The sequence below is a fragment of the Schistocerca gregaria genome, chromosome 3 (assembly GCF_023897955.1).
Source record: "Schistocerca gregaria isolate iqSchGreg1 chromosome 3, iqSchGreg1.2, whole genome shotgun sequence".
In the NCBI taxonomy this organism is placed as follows: Eukaryota; Metazoa; Arthropoda; class Insecta; order Orthoptera; family Acrididae; genus Schistocerca; species Schistocerca gregaria.
Window position 1 is genome coordinate 418,800,227 of NC_064922.1, and position 15,878 is coordinate 418,816,104.

General features: G+C 41.2%; 1 protein-coding gene across 2 annotated transcripts in view; it reads left to right on the plus strand.

Annotated features, from left to right (window-relative positions):
• The window catches only part of LOC126356221 (choline transporter-like protein 1), a 442,973-nt gene that overhangs the window by 409,239 nt on the left and 17,856 nt on the right, over window positions 1-15,878 (plus strand). For both annotated transcript variants that reach the window (XM_050007038.1, XM_050007037.1), the window contains exon 12: window positions 13,354-13,460. In XM_050007038.1, coding sequence (XP_049862995.1) covers window positions 13,354-13,460 — 107 coding nt within the window. The remainder of the gene's footprint in view (window positions 1-13,353; window positions 13,461-15,878) is intronic.

The window sequence follows — 15,878 nt, forward strand, 5'->3', positions numbered from 1 at the left end:
CTTAAGCAGATCAACATATGAGAGTCCGAAGTGGGTGCCCATGGCAAAGCCAAATATTTGTATGTATGTCTTACCCTACAGAAAGAAGCATTTGCGAATAAGGCTTGCTTGATACACATAACTTCCTGGTGAGGACAGTCACAGCTCAGGGACATTATGAATAATAGTAAAAAAATACTCAACACCTCGTAATCATTTAGAGTACTATAAAATGATAAATCAAAAAGTTAATTTCTACCATTTCATAAAATTTCATGCAGCAATTTTTATTCATGGCAGACAAACCTGAAGATGAATCTATATCAATGTGAAGCCAGCAGTCACAAATAAAGCACCTTCATACAACTATGCAGCTTCTGGACACTTGACTTTTTTAATTGTTATAATTTTTGTGATAATTTAAATAGTTATTCATTGCTGAGTGTTTTTTATTGTTCACCACAAAGATTAGTTGGTTATGTGTGATGAAGGAACTATGGATTTGGGTTTAGCAGGATGTCGGGAGACATAATGTTGGACTGCTTCAAAGTCAACGGCATGGGGCATCTGGTGTAATGATATGATGTCCACTAAGGGTTGGAGGCACTGGTCAACTATGGCAGATATACTTTCCATGAGAGTGTAATAACCAGTTACAATGGAGCTGCTGTGCTGTTAGGTTTGTGATTTTAGGAATAATATAGTGGGTGGGTATGCAGTGGTTGGTTGGACTGGAGAAGGAAGTCAATTCACAGGAGATACTCTGGTTTGGGCCAAGGAATTTGAGAAGGGATTGGAGGTTATGATGGGCTTTTAGAATCTGATCACTATGGCAGGGCTTGTACATGGATTCATCAGACAGTTGGCAGAGTCTACTGCCAGGCAGTCACTGAGATTCATCACTGCAGTGGTGGAAGCACTATCTGTAGGGAGGATGATCAAATGAGGCTCTGTTTTAAAATTACAGGTGGCTACTTTTCCTCTGTAGGGGTGTTTGTGTTCTTTGGAAGAGACCTTGGAAAAGAAGATGAAGTAAGGTTGAAAGTGTGCTATCCTGCTCCCCCACCACCCCACACACACCAATCACCTCCTCATCCCAGACACACATCTTATGCCATGATGTACCATGTGTGACTTCCTCAGCCTGTAACAGGGTGAGCTCAGCAGTGACATTGCTATTTCATTCTTGTGTTAACTCTTTCTCCTATAGCAGTCACCATTCCCTCCATTCCTCTCTCCTCCCACTTTTCTTATTCCTGTCATCCTTCCCACCTGATATATTCCATCATCCAGTTTACTGTCATAAAAATTATGCTGGAGAATTGCTTCAAACAATCAGTAATAACTGAGACAGTATGTTTACCAGTGAAACTCCTAAATTCCATCCAAACAGTCTAGGAAGGCCCACCGTTATTGAATGACCATCGTGTCATTCTCAGTTGATAGGTGTTGCTGGATGCGAATATGGAGGGTCATGTTGTCAGCACACAACTCTCCTGGCTATTGCTAGCTTTTGTGACCAGAGCTACTATTTTTCAGTCAAGTAGCTCCACAATTGGCCTCACAAGGTCAGAGTACACCTCGCTTGCCAACAGCACTTGGCAGACCCAGACAGCCATGATCCGAGTGTCAGCACAGCCGAACAGCACTTAACTTTGGTGATCTGACAGGAACTGGTATTATCACTGTGGCAAGGCCATGGACTTATTTACCAATACTGTTCAAGACCATATTTATATTGTTGTTTGCAAAAAAACACTTTCTTGGATGTTGTAGTGTCATATCTTAAGGGCAACTTGCAGTCCTTGCAGATCCTGAAATTAAAACAATGACAATTAAAAATTAACTGTTTAGTGACCAGAAAAACATTGCACCAACTAGAATGCTGTCCTACTGAGACAGCTGTTTTTGGGCTTGGGACAAATTAGCTGTTGTTTGTAAGCAGCTGAAAATTGCTGCGACAGCTGTCAAGTGACTGGAAGCTTCTTCTAATGGCTAAATTTGGTGAAACGCAAAGAGTTATGTACAAGAGATACTAGAGGCTCTCAAGTACTAACCTCTCTGATGGATACTGTCTCCTCTTTAGAAGTACACTGATGGATAGTGTCTCCTCTGTAGAAGTACAGGATCTATCACCATGTATCCTCTTATCTATGAATGGTATGTCAGCGGTAGACCTAGGAGCCATGTACAGTGGAGGTAGGGAGAAGATAGAATTAAGGGTATTACACCCAACTCCTAACCAACAAGTTTGAGGTGCTGTCGTCCACTCAGGTTGAAACTGAGCCAGAGAGAGACACTTCACCTACTGGGAAGCCTGCTGTGACCCACGTCAGGGGGAAGCAAGTCCAAAAGGACAGGAGTCTGTTAATTGTTGACAGTTCTAATGTACAGGAATAATGATACCATTTAGGAAAATGGCAGCAAGGGATGAGAAGGATCTTCTGGTACACTCAGTGTGTATGCCTGGAGGCCTCGTTTGCTCTGGCAGCCATTGAGGCAACAGGATGTAACCAACTACATATTGTGGTACATGTTGGAACAGACCATGTCTGTCATCCAGGATGTGAGGCTACAGTTTTATCATTCCAGTGACTGACAAAAATGATTGAAGAGACCAGCCTTGTTCACGGTGATCCAGTGAAGTTCACAATTTTTAACATTGTCCCCATAAGTGATTTGGACCCTTCATGATTTCCTGGACATGCACCATAGAGTTGAGAATTGTAACACCCCCTAAATGTGTCAGAGGCTGGACACATCAGTGACTGCTACCCAGGTATCCAACTGTGTATGGAGTAAATATAAAGGTTTTTTTTTTTTTTAACTTAGGCAATCTCCATCCATTTCAGATAATGACAGGTATAGGAGACCTCAAAATATTACTGCAAGGTTCAAAGGAATTGCTCCCAGAGAGGAAATTAATGAAATCCTAGTTGATCCACTGTCAAAGCATTCACAACAAAGTCACAGAGTTTGAAGGAGAACTCATATGTAATAGCCTGCTAGGTGCAGAAAGTTGAGTAAAATCCAAATTTGGTAGCAGTGAGATGTTTGGAGTAACATGAATGTACCTTGAGTCACTATTATTGACTAATGGGAAATGAAGATGGTGTATATGTTGTAGTAAACAAGAAGCTCAAATACATCGAGATATAAATTGAAGCTGCATGCTGGTTTGTGTAGGGAAGACACATTATCAAAAAGGTGAGCATAAACCTGTGATCATGTCTTTCTACCATCCACCAAGTAACTGATAACTTAAGAGAAAGCCTCTTTCCCAATTACACTGCCATCAATGGAGGACACTTTAATTATTCAACAATCTAATGGATGTAGTAGCTTTCTTTCGAGGAGACTTTAATCTTCCAAGAGTTGAATGGGATGGTTACAGTTTTGTAAGTGTTGGCTGTAGCAAGACATCTTGTAAAAGATTACTAAATGCTTTCTCTTAAAACCACCTACAGCAGATAGTCCAGGACCTCATTCATAGTGGAAATACAGTGGACCCAGTGGCAAAAAATAGGTCTGACCTCTTGGAGGTTGTCCATATTGAAATTTGCATGTTCGGTAAACCAGATGAAGAGGCAGTACTGTCAAATATCCATTTGGGCAGGAGTGTATAGAAAAGCTGTTGCTAGAGTTTACAATAATATTCTGCATCTACATCTATAATCTGCAAATCACAGTGAAGTTGACCAAGCAGTGGATATATATTTAACTAGCAAAACATTTGATGATAGGAGAAACCATAGATTATATACTGTCATTGTAAAATAACTCCTAAAGAAATAATAATATCTGCATAATACATGTAAAACAAAGTATGGGCTGTAGAGATTGTGCATGAAACACATTTGGTTGTCAATATATGTGTGAAGCCCTCAGTGACTATCATAGCAGAATCTTTTGAAATATCTCCCACAAAATTAAAAAGAAAAATCTGCTAATGTGTAAAGGCTGACAGTGGCACCAAAGTTATTGCCTAAGAGTCCAGACACTCTTGGATGACATTGGTAATTAAACTGAAGGTGACAAAGCAAAAGCAGAAATGCTGAATTCTATTTTCAAATTTCCTTTAATAAGGAAGATACAAAAATATTATCCAAATTTACTCCTCACACCATTGCAAAGATTAATAAAACAGATGTTAGTTTCAGTGGAGTTCAGAAGCAACTAAAATAGTTACAACTGATTACAGCTCCAGGCCCTAATGGGATCTTGGTCAAATTCTATGTAGAATTTGCAGTTGGGTTAGCTCTCATTTTAATCATAATGTACTGTAAATCCCTCAAACAAAAAACTGCCCCCATTAATTGAAAAACAGCACTAGTCACAAGTCTACAAGAAGGGTAACACAAGTGATCCACAAACCTGCTATTCAATCTCAATGACTGTTGCAGAATCCTAGAACACATTCTGAACTAAAACACAATTGGGTATGTTGAACAGAATTATCTTCTCCATGCCATCTAGCATGGATTCCAGAAACAGCTGTTATGCAAAACACAACATGCGCTTTTCTCACATGGTATTTTGAAAGCCATGGATAAAGTCGCCTGGTTGGATAGGGTATTTCTTAAATTAAAAAAAACATTTGACTCAGTACTACATCAATGTTTATTAACAGAACTATGGTAACATGGGGTATCAAATGAAATTTGAGACAGGACTGTGCAGTTCGTGTAGAGAGTTTGCAGCATGTTATCCCATTTGAATAATTGACAGATGTAGAAGTAATTTCAGAAGTGCCCAAGGGAAGAGCGTTGTGTCCCTTTTTGTTCATGTTGTACATAAATGATCTAGCAGACCACATTAATAGTAAACCCAGACTCTTTGCAGATGATGTGTTTCTCTATAATAAAGCACTACCTGAAAAACTGAAACACAATTATCCAGTTAGCTTTCAAAGTGGTACAACAATTGGCACCTTGTTTTAATTGTTTATAAATGTAAAAATTCTTGATTTCACAAAACAAAAGTTGTATCCTGTAACCACAGCGAGTCAATTAGAGTTAGTCAACTCATACAAGTGCCTGAGTGTAACAATTTGTAGAGATATGAAGTGGAGTGATTAGGTAGTCTCAGTTATAGGTAAAGCAGATGGTAGACATTGGTTAATTGATAGAATACTAGGAAAATGCAGTAAGTTTACAGGGGAGATTCCATACAAAACACTTGTGTGACCCATCCTAGAATATTGGTGTGTGGGACCATAACAAAGAAAGGCAATACAAATGGTTACAGAGTTGTGTGTCTCATGTTAAGTGACACAAGAATATTAAAATAACTGAACTGGCAAAGGCTTTTGAAGATAGGTGCAAATTGACCTGTTAAAGTCTACTGAGAAATTTTCTAGAACCAGATTTAAGTGATAACTTTAGATATGTGCTACAACCCCATAAGTATTGCTATCCTAGGAATCACAAAGACAAAATTGGGCTAATTACAGTTGCACAGAAGCATTTAAACAATCATTCAATTTGCACTTCGTATGTGAATGGAATGGGAATAAGCTCTAATAACTGGTACAATGGGACCTACCTTCTGCCGTGTGCTTCTCATTGATTTCAAGAGCATAGTTGTAAATACACTCCTGGAAATGGAAAAAAGAACACATTGACACCGGTGTGTCAGACCCACCATACTTGCTCCGGACACTGCGAGAGGGCTGTACAAGCAATGATCACACGCACGGCACAGCGGACACACCAGGAACCGCGGTGTTGGCCGTCGAATGGGGCTAGCTGCGCAGCATTTGTGCACCGCCGCCGTCAGTGTCAGCCAGTTTGCCGTGGCATACGGAGCTCCATCGCAGTCTTTAACACTGGTAGCATGCCGCGACAGCGTGGACGTGAACCGTATGTGCAGATGACGGACTTTGAGCGAGGGCGTATAATGGGCATGCGGGAGGCCGGGTGGACGTACCGCCGAATTGCTCAACACGTGGGCCGTGAGGTCTCCACAGTACATCGATGTTGTCGCCAGTGGTCGGCGGAAGGTGCACGTGCCCGTCGACCTGGGACCGGACCGCAGCGACGCACGGATGCACGCCAAGACCGTAGGATCCTACGCAGTGCCGTAGGGGACCGCACCGCCACTTCCCAGCAAATTAGGGACACTGTTGCTCCTGGGGTATCGGCGAGGACCATTCGCAACCGTCTCCATGAAGCTGGGCTACGGTCCCGCACACTGTTAGGCCGTCTTCCGCTCACGCCCCAACATCGTGCAGCCCGCCTCCAGTGTGTCGCGACAGGAGTGAATGGAGGGACAAATGGAGACGTGTCGTCTTCAGCGATGAGAGTCGCTTCTGCCTTGGTGCCAATGATGGTCGTATGCGTGTTTGGCGCCGTGCAGGTGAGCGCCACAATCAGGACTGCATACGAGCAAGGCACACAGGGCCAACACCCGGCATCATGGTGTGGGGAGCGATCTCCTACACTGGCTGTACACCTCTGTTGATCGTTGAGGGGACACTGAATAATGCACGGTACATCCAAACCGTCATTGAACCAATCGTTCTACCATTCCTAGACCGGCAAGGGAACTTGCTGTTCCAACAGGACAATGCACGTCCGCATGTATCCCGTGCCACCCAACGTGCTTTAGAAGGTGTAAGTCAACTACCCTGGCCATCAAGATCTCCGGATCTGTCCCCCATTGAGCATGTTTGGGACTGGATGAAGCGTCGTCTCACGCGGTCTGCAAGTCCAGCACGAACGCTGGTCCAACTGAGGCGCCAGGTGGAAATGGCATGGCAAGCCGTTCCACAGGACTACATCCAGCATCTCTACGATTGTCTCCATGGGAGAATAGCAGCCTGCATTGCTTCGAATGGTGGATATACACTGTACTAGTGCCGACATTGTGCATGCTCTGTTGCCTGTGTATATGTGTCTGTGGTTCTGTCAGTGTGATCATGTGATGTATCTGACCCCAGGAATGTGTCAATAAAGTTTCCTCTTCCTGGGACAATGAATTCACGGTGTTCTTATTTCAATTTCCAGGAGTGTATAAATGCTCTATCCAGGACTGGAACAGACCTGAAAAAGTGGGAAGCCACTCATGTGTCTAGTGTTGTCATTGGGTGCACACTGCTGTTTGCATATTTCTCTGTACTGCATTGTCAAGGGAAGCCACGATAATTTTCACCATCCAGGTACTGCATGGCAATGCTGATTTGTTGCACCACCAATCCTGATTCTTTCCTGCCTGCCTTCTGGGCACTACTTCCTTGGTGCTATTGAAATCATGGATGTCAATGTGTTTGGTCTTTGAGCAGCAGTATCACAGACCAATTAGCCAGTCTCAGTAGGCCACCAACTAGCTGCTGTCAGATTCTGACACATGACGGTAGATGCTGCTCCTTCTTACATTATGCCTAAATATCTTCTTACAGACAACAAGTTTTTGTGGATAGTGCAGTGCAGTGCAACATGTATGTTAATAATTATTCCATAGATCTTCAACATTAGATGACCTCTGTTTCCTCTCCTCCTTGTCAGGCTAATCCCATACGAGTTAAATAGGATTTAAGTCAAGGTGACTGATTTGGTGAAATCATATTCTTCCGTTCCCCAAATTTCTCTCTTCTATTGACGTACCATCTGCATAGTTTAGACACATGTTTGGGATCGTTGGCCTGCTGCAGAACAAACCCATGACCAGTAAGTCTCTTGCTATATAGAACTGCATTAGTAATCAGTGTCCTGTGATATCCCTGCTTCTTCAATGTTCCAGTAATTATCACTGGATCACCAACTTTATCGCCTACAAATATCCTTCCACCGTGCTTCACCATTGCCATCACAGTCATAAAACATTCTCAATGAAGTCAATGAACAAACATCCAACAGTGCCTTCCAAATATTTCAAACTAAGATTCATCTGTGAATAACACCTTGGACCATTGTTGCACGCTGAAATCTATTCATATCAAAAAGGTTTTTGTCAGCTACATCTCCCTTTAAAGCTTTTTCATGAATAAGCTGTTGTCCTGTTGAGAGAGAGATCGGAGATACTTGCATACTACTTACTTCCACATGAATTTGAGGTGCAGTACAAGATATCTGATATATACTCTGTGCACAAGTGATCTGATCTTCCATGTATGATGTGACTCAGGGTCTTCCAGATCATGAAACATTTGTGTTGGCACTAGTTTGCTTGATCTGCTGCAGTGTATGCACCACACCAACTTTTGTTGCTATTGTCCGAGTAGAATAGCCTTCCTCATGCAGAGCCACAATTACAGCATGTTTTTCAAATCCAGTCTTTTGTTTCCATTCCATTAGGAGGTAATACAGTATGAACCTGATCAAGTATACAAGCACACTGGTGCATGCACACAATGTACTGTAAACAAATACAAATTGATTGCTACATAGGAGGTGAAATAAAATGAGCTATTCCAATGGAACTGTCTTAGGTAAAGGCACATCAGTGTTGTTCTGGTATTCATCAGTGCCATCATAGGTGAACAGGCAGTCAAATACACAACAGAGGCACTTAGACTGTACATATTTTATATTTGTCTTATTATCATGACAGGGATATGATAGAATATTCAAAATGAAATCCACATTTTAACCAAAAATCTATAGTTGTGACAAGTGATCAAAAACTTTTGACCAGTAGTGTACACATTGTAGATAGCTTAATTCCTGCCTACTTTGCTTTGTTGCACTGAAATGCTAATTATTTAAAAAGCCAGGCATGTAATACAGTTCATGCCAATTTGACATTTATTGCAAGCCAACATCATGGTTTCGCAATTTTAATGGCCAGCAGATGCCACAGTGGATAACCTGTCTGATGCAGCACCTGAAATTTACAGTAAATTTCTGTCTTATTCTGCACTATAAAACTGTTGACTTTCATCTTTATTAGTAAAGGTTTCTGGCTATTGTAACGAGCAGATTCGTATTACATGAATTATTTTCTACATTGAAATTGAAAAGGAAGGAGATTATAGGAACAGATTTTTTTATTATATATCAATGACTATAATTATGTGTTACACTAGATTCTGAGTCTGATTGGTTGCAGGTGGAAGGACTAGGAAAGGGTGGGAATGAACATCACCTGCAACATGGACAAGTTTCAGAACAACATTTGTTAACATACAAAGACATTTAACCAAACAAAGATCAGAGTATGAAGTTGAATAGAACAGTTAAAGATTCACCATTATTTAAATGTGAAAGTAATCCAGCTAAAGTGTTCAAGCCAATTCATTTAAAAAGAAATATTTGCTTATTAAAACATGAAACTGGTTTGCCAAGATTAACAACATCTAAAAATATCAAGACATGAGATTCAATAAGTTCAGTAAACACTTACTAAAAATAAGACCTGCGAATTAATAACATTAATACTTGAGTTACACTATGTGATCAAAAGTGTCCAGACACCACCAAAACATGCTTTTTCTTATTACGTGCATTGTGATGCCACCTGCTGCCAGGTACTCCATATCAGTGACCTCAGTAGTTATTAGATGTCGTGACACAGCAGTAAGGTGTGCTCCACGGAACTCACAGACTTTGACCATGGTCAAGTGATTGGGTGTCACTTGTGTCATACATCTATATGCGAGATTTCCACATTCCTAAACATCCCTAGGGCCACTGTTTCCAATGTGATAGTGAAGTGGAAACGTGAAGGGACATGTACAGCACTAAAATGTTCATGCCGACTTCATCTGTTGACTGACAGAGACCGCCAACAGTTGAAGAGGGTCGTTATGTGTAATAGGTAGACATCTATCATACAGGAATTCCAAATTGCATCAGGATCCACTGCAAGTACTATAGCAGTTAGGAGGGAGGTGAGAAAACTTGGATTTTATGGTCAAGTGGCTGCTGATAAGCCACACATCACTCTGGTAAATGCCAAACAATGCCTAGCTTGCTGTAAGGAGTGTAAAAATTGGAGGATTGAACAGTGGAAAAATGTTGTGTGGAGTGGTGAATCATGGAACACAATGTGGTGATCCGATGGCAGAGTGTGGATATGGTGAATGCCCGATGAATGTCATCTGCCAGCGTGTTTAGTGCCAACAGTAAAATTTGGAGGCAGTGGTGTTATGGCGTGGTCGTGTTTTTCATGAAGAGGGCTTGCACCCCTTGTTGTTTTGCTTGGTACTATCACAGCAAAGGCCTACATTGACGTTTTATGCACGTTCTTGCTTCCCACTGTTGAACAGCAATTTGAGTATGGTGACTGCATCTTTCAACATGATCGAGCACCTGTCCATAATGCACAGCTTGTGGTGGATGGCGTATGTCGGAGGGGTTGCAGGTCAATAACATCCCTGTAATGGACTGGCCTGCACAAAGCCCTGACCTGAAGCCTATAGAACACCTTTGGGATGTTTCGGAACGCCGACTTCGTGCCAGGCCTCACCGACTGGTGTCGACACCTCTCCTCAGTGCAGCACTCCATGAAGAATGGGCTGCCATTCCCCAAGAAACCTTCCAGCACCTGATCGAACATATGCCTCTGAGGGTGGAAACTCAAGACTAAGAATGGGCCAAAACTGTATTGCATTCCAGCATTACCGACAGAGGGTGCCATGAACTTGTAAGTCATTTTCAGCCAGGTCTCTGGATACTTTTGGGCACATAGTGTATAAATCAGAATACCAAAAGATTCCAGAGACCAACTTAGCTAAGATCTGGCCAATTGAATTTTATCCAATCCTGTTTAAAACCTAATAAAAAGACAACTGATACACAACATCCACCACCACTGGTCCAAACTCAGGGCAGTCTGCAGCTAAAATGGCCCAGAATTCCTGGCTCTCGCCTTGTGGAACACACGTGAGAGACCCATGTGACTATGCAGACACAGAAAATAATTAACAAGTTGAAATAAGGGGGCAGAGATAAGGGCGGCCATGTCAGACATCACCATAAGGCCCAAAGCAATTATATCGGGATACTAGCATGATAATTGCAAAATTTGCATACCAACTATAGAACCATTGAAATATAATTAAAAAATTGACAGCGATGCATTCAGAGTAATGAAGCAACAAATTTAACAGGTTGGAAAACATCCATCCACTTGGTCACTGTAGATCGGAATAAGTTCAAATGCCAACCATTACCCAAATTCAAATATTATGGCCTTGGCGCAGAACTGAAATAGATCCATTCAAATATTATGCTCTTGGCTCAGAACTGAAACAGATCCCTGTGCCAGCACATGGGGCAGAACTCAGGTCGTGTGGATAAATACTGCCAAAAGCTTAGCTAGAGAAGTTCGTGACTCACCAGTAAGTGGTTAGAAACAGCATGTGTGATAACACAGGCCTTTGCATTTAAATTTGGAGGCAGTATATGGGTGGCAACCACAAAATCCTAAATCAGGACGCTGAGCTGGAGCATGAACTGGGAGGCAAATGCCTCACTAAGTTAATTCACAGAGTAATGACCAAAACGGAGGTTCTTACTGCAGCAGGAGGGAATCCAAGAACACCAAACACTGAGGTATGGCCACCACTCAGAAATGACACTTCCTCAGTTAAACTTAGCCTATGAAACATGAGTGTTCCAAATGTGCTCACTGGGAACATCTTGTGTGGTGTCAGCTGAAGAAAGAATTCCTAGAGTTCTGTGAAACAGGTGGTACAAAAAATGGCTTCCTCCCACTTGCTCCCCTCAGCGTGTGCCTGCATCAGTCCGCTGAGTTGCCTTCTACATGTCCTCCTCAGAAACAAGTCCAGTGTGTTCAGGAGACAAATCAGCAATGAAGCATAGGATCTGGAACTGGGGCCTCACGTCCCACACACGTGCCAAAGTCAAAACTGATAGTTCTGGGTGCCTCAGCGCAACCTCTCTTGGTCACTGCTCACGCTAGCCACCTGACACCAAGTCCATGCCTTGTTGATTCTCAAGCCACATGCCCTATGTCCCAAAGATAAGCCTATGAGATGTGGTGTGACCTGTCAATTCGCACAGCATCTTAGTCTCATTTTAATTGTTTAATTTGGCAGCATGGTACTACATCATCTCTGGAAGAATACATGAAATTGTTTTTAAAAGACCAATACCACATTATCTTCACAGCAAACCTACAGAGTTTCTCCACGAACATTTGAATAGGCGTCTTCACAGTCATTAACTTCTTGAGAGGAGTGCTGCTTGATTTGCTTTAATGGAAGACACACTGGTAAATGTTCACTATTACATACATTATGTACCAATATTGTGTGATAGCATCGTATTTTTCATAATTAATATGGTCACAAAAGGTAATGTCCAGAATATTGGATAGCTGAGGCCCCGCTCCAACGCATCCAAATCTATGTAACTTCTTTTCCTACAGTGTCATCATTGTATGTTAATCCAATACTAGTAGACACCAAAAATATCTGATTGTTCAGTTTCATTTTTGATACACTACACTAGAAGCCAGTGCATTAATGAAGTCTCTATTACCGATACATTTCAGGTGCCATGAAATCTGTGCCTACGGTCACTGAATGCCCATTCCATTCACCTCAAAAGCTTTTAGTGGGTATTACTTATCCAACGAAGTATTATGGGAGATCTCTTACCTAATAGTGAGTACTAATGTGCATTCAGGATAATTAACTCATGAAATCTTTGGAAGTCTGTAGGCACCCATTTAATGTTTCCTGTAGTCTGTTTAAGTGCCAGAGAATATTTCTTGAAAATATTCATTTGGAGTGAGGTCTTGTACATAAGTAAAACATGAACAGTAAACAGTTTGAAGAAGAAGAAAATAAAGGTTTTTGAAATATTGTGCCACAGGAGAAACTGAAGATTACGCAGGGGGCACAGCTTCACTAAAGGAACAGATCGGTTGATAGAAAACATCCTGAGGCATCAAGAAATTGTCAGTTTGGCAATGGGGGGAAATGTGAGGATGTAAAAATTGTAAACTAAGACCAAGGCTTGAGAACAGTAAGCAGGTCTGAGTGGATATTGAGGTGGTTATGCAGAGATGAAGAGGTTTGCATAGGACAGATCAGCACGAAGAGCTGCATCAAACCATTCCTTGGGCCAAACACTGCAAAAACATCATCATCTGGGAGATTGTTAATAATTTTTATATTATGATAAAATTATTTTTATAGCTTGATTTTGACCATGATGTCAGCTCAAAAGATGACCTACAATGTTCTATCCCAATTACATAATGAATGCCTTGCCAGAAAACTAAGGCCACAAAAGTAAAGTAAGCGATGCATGAAAGGGGTGCCAGTAGTGCAGGGAAGAAATAGCCATGAAGGAACTCTGTTTCTTCCCCAAACCATACTTATCTTTATTCCCAACATTCCCTATCAGAATATAAATATAGAGGCAAATCTAATTATAAATTTATAATTATGTTAATTTGCAGGTGACAAGATGGTACAATCTGTTTGCAGTGCTGTGGTTTGCTCAGTTTTGCACCGGATGTCAGCATATGGTTATAGCTGGTGCTGTAGCAACATGGTTTTTTACACGGTAATTGTTTCTTCACTTACATATCAAGGTTAAGTGAAAATCATTTCTGATGAATTTGCTATTGGCTTTGAATACATGATTGTGACAGATAATTTTAATTAATGTTATATAAATTTCAGGTTCTGGTTGTGAAATGTAAGTTGCAAATAATTTTTGAAGTTGTTTTCTTTCACGATAAATGTCATGTCACTTTTTCTTAATGTCTTTTGAACAGTGAAACGTATTGCAAAATTATAATTATTATCCTTTTAATTCCTTCTCTTCCCTTTTTTTACCTGTAAAGTACTCATAATAAATAGTTTATAAATGTTGCAGACTTTTTTAACATTGCATATCAGGTGTCACCAAACTAAGGCCCATGTACTGGATCCAGCCAGTGATGTCAGTTCATCCAGCCTGCCAATGGCACCTGAATGTGACGGACGAAAAAATATGGAATATGTGACATTGTGATATAATCTAAATTTAAATGCTACATTTAGAAAACTAGGAGATTGTCACATGTTCCGAGACCTCGTAGCTGCTATGTTCCTTAAATTTAGAGCATTCAGTTTTCAATAATTGTGTCTAGATTATTGTGCAGAATGATGATGTAGCCCACACTCTTCATTTTGTCAGGCATGCACCTGATATGTTGTTGTTGTTGTTGTTGTTGTTGTTGTTGTTTTTGGGGAAGGAGACCAGACAGCGAGGTCATCGGTCTCATCGGATTAGGGAAGGATGGGGAAGGAAAACGGCCTTGCCCTTTCAGAGGAACCATCCCAGCATTTGCCTGGAGTGATTTAGGGAAATCACAGAAAACCTAAATCAGGATGGCCGGACGCGGGATTGAACCATCATCCTCCCGAATGCGAGTCCGGTGTCTAACCGCTGCGCCACCTCGCTCGGTGCACCTGATGTGCAAAAAGTTTTGGTGACCTCTGTTATATCAGCTGAAACAGATAGAGAGTTGCAAAATAAAATTGAAAATGGCAACAGTCAAGGAATCCTAAGATCTTAGGGTCAGCGAAGAAGGAAGAGAATACCATGGAAAAATTTTTATCTCTCATATTTTCTTAGTGTGACTGATTTTCAGCTGTTAAGTTGAGCTGTTGTTTCCATTTTATACATACTATTTTGATGACCAACCCAATTGTCTCCATCAGGTGCTGTGAGTTGTTCTGTTATGTGTACTGCTAGATTCTGTCCAGAATGTTGGTCTCTCACTGCTATTTATAGCTGACTGTGAGGCCAGTATATGATACCTTCTATCTCCTTTGATGCTCTTTTGTTTCTCAGAGCCCACACTGATATACCATATATACACATTCTCGTGTCTGAAAAAAAAAATCTGGGTTTGTCACTGAAATTTTGTGCATAACATAGAAAAAAACTCAGCTGAACACTTGGAAGTATAGCATTAATCATCCTGAGAAAACCTGAGAGATCACATCGCTTCACTCTGTGGGTAGGAGATGGCCCACAATGTACACAAGTTGCATAATCTGTGCCAGTAGAAAAGCTAACTTCTCAATACACTGAGCTTTCTAACAATGTGTTGTGATGAAGAAACTGTACCTATGTTCACCAAAATTAAATATATTAATATAGCTATGGACACTGGGATTATGTGCTGTGCAAGCCTGCTACTAGCATGAGAGAGAATTTGTGACATCTTATGAATGCTAGACATCAGTTCACCATATTCACATGTCAGTTACATTTTCTGCAAGTTCGAGGCAATAGGTTGGCAAAACAACATGGTTCAGTGAGTCATATTTGCCTCAGTGACATTAAGGTTGAACTTGAGCAGTTGTTCTACCTTGTCCTTATGAACTTCCTAAGGTATACAAAGAAGGCATTCCTGTAGACTTACGGTTAGTAATATTGGTCCACCTATGTACCAGCTGGCAAAGTACCTGAAACACATTCTCAGCAATTATGTGGAGAAGTGCAAACACCACACTCAGAACTCCAGTTACTTTATACAACACCTCAGTTTGAATGTGGTCCAATTCTTTACAAGAATCCCATGACGGGCAGTCTGTTATTGCCTGCCATTGCGTATCTATACATGGAACACTTTGAAGCGAAGGCATTAGCATCCACCAAGTTCTAACCAATGTGTTTCTGTTGATATGTGGACAACACATTTGTGGTGTGGCCACATGGCCCCTATAAAACTTGAAGAGTTCCTGGGACATTTCAACTCTATCCATCCTAACAAAAAATTTGCAATGGAACTAGAAAGAGGGGGCCAGCTACTTTTCCTTGGTGTATCACTTCCAAGAGAAGACTGAATGGATCAGTGGATCATAGGGTATGTAGAAAACCCGCACTGATCACTATCTCCACACCCTGAGCCATTACCATTCGTCAATAAAAAAAAATAAAAAATAAAAACCAGTCCAAAAGACTGTGGTCCATAGAGTTTGAACA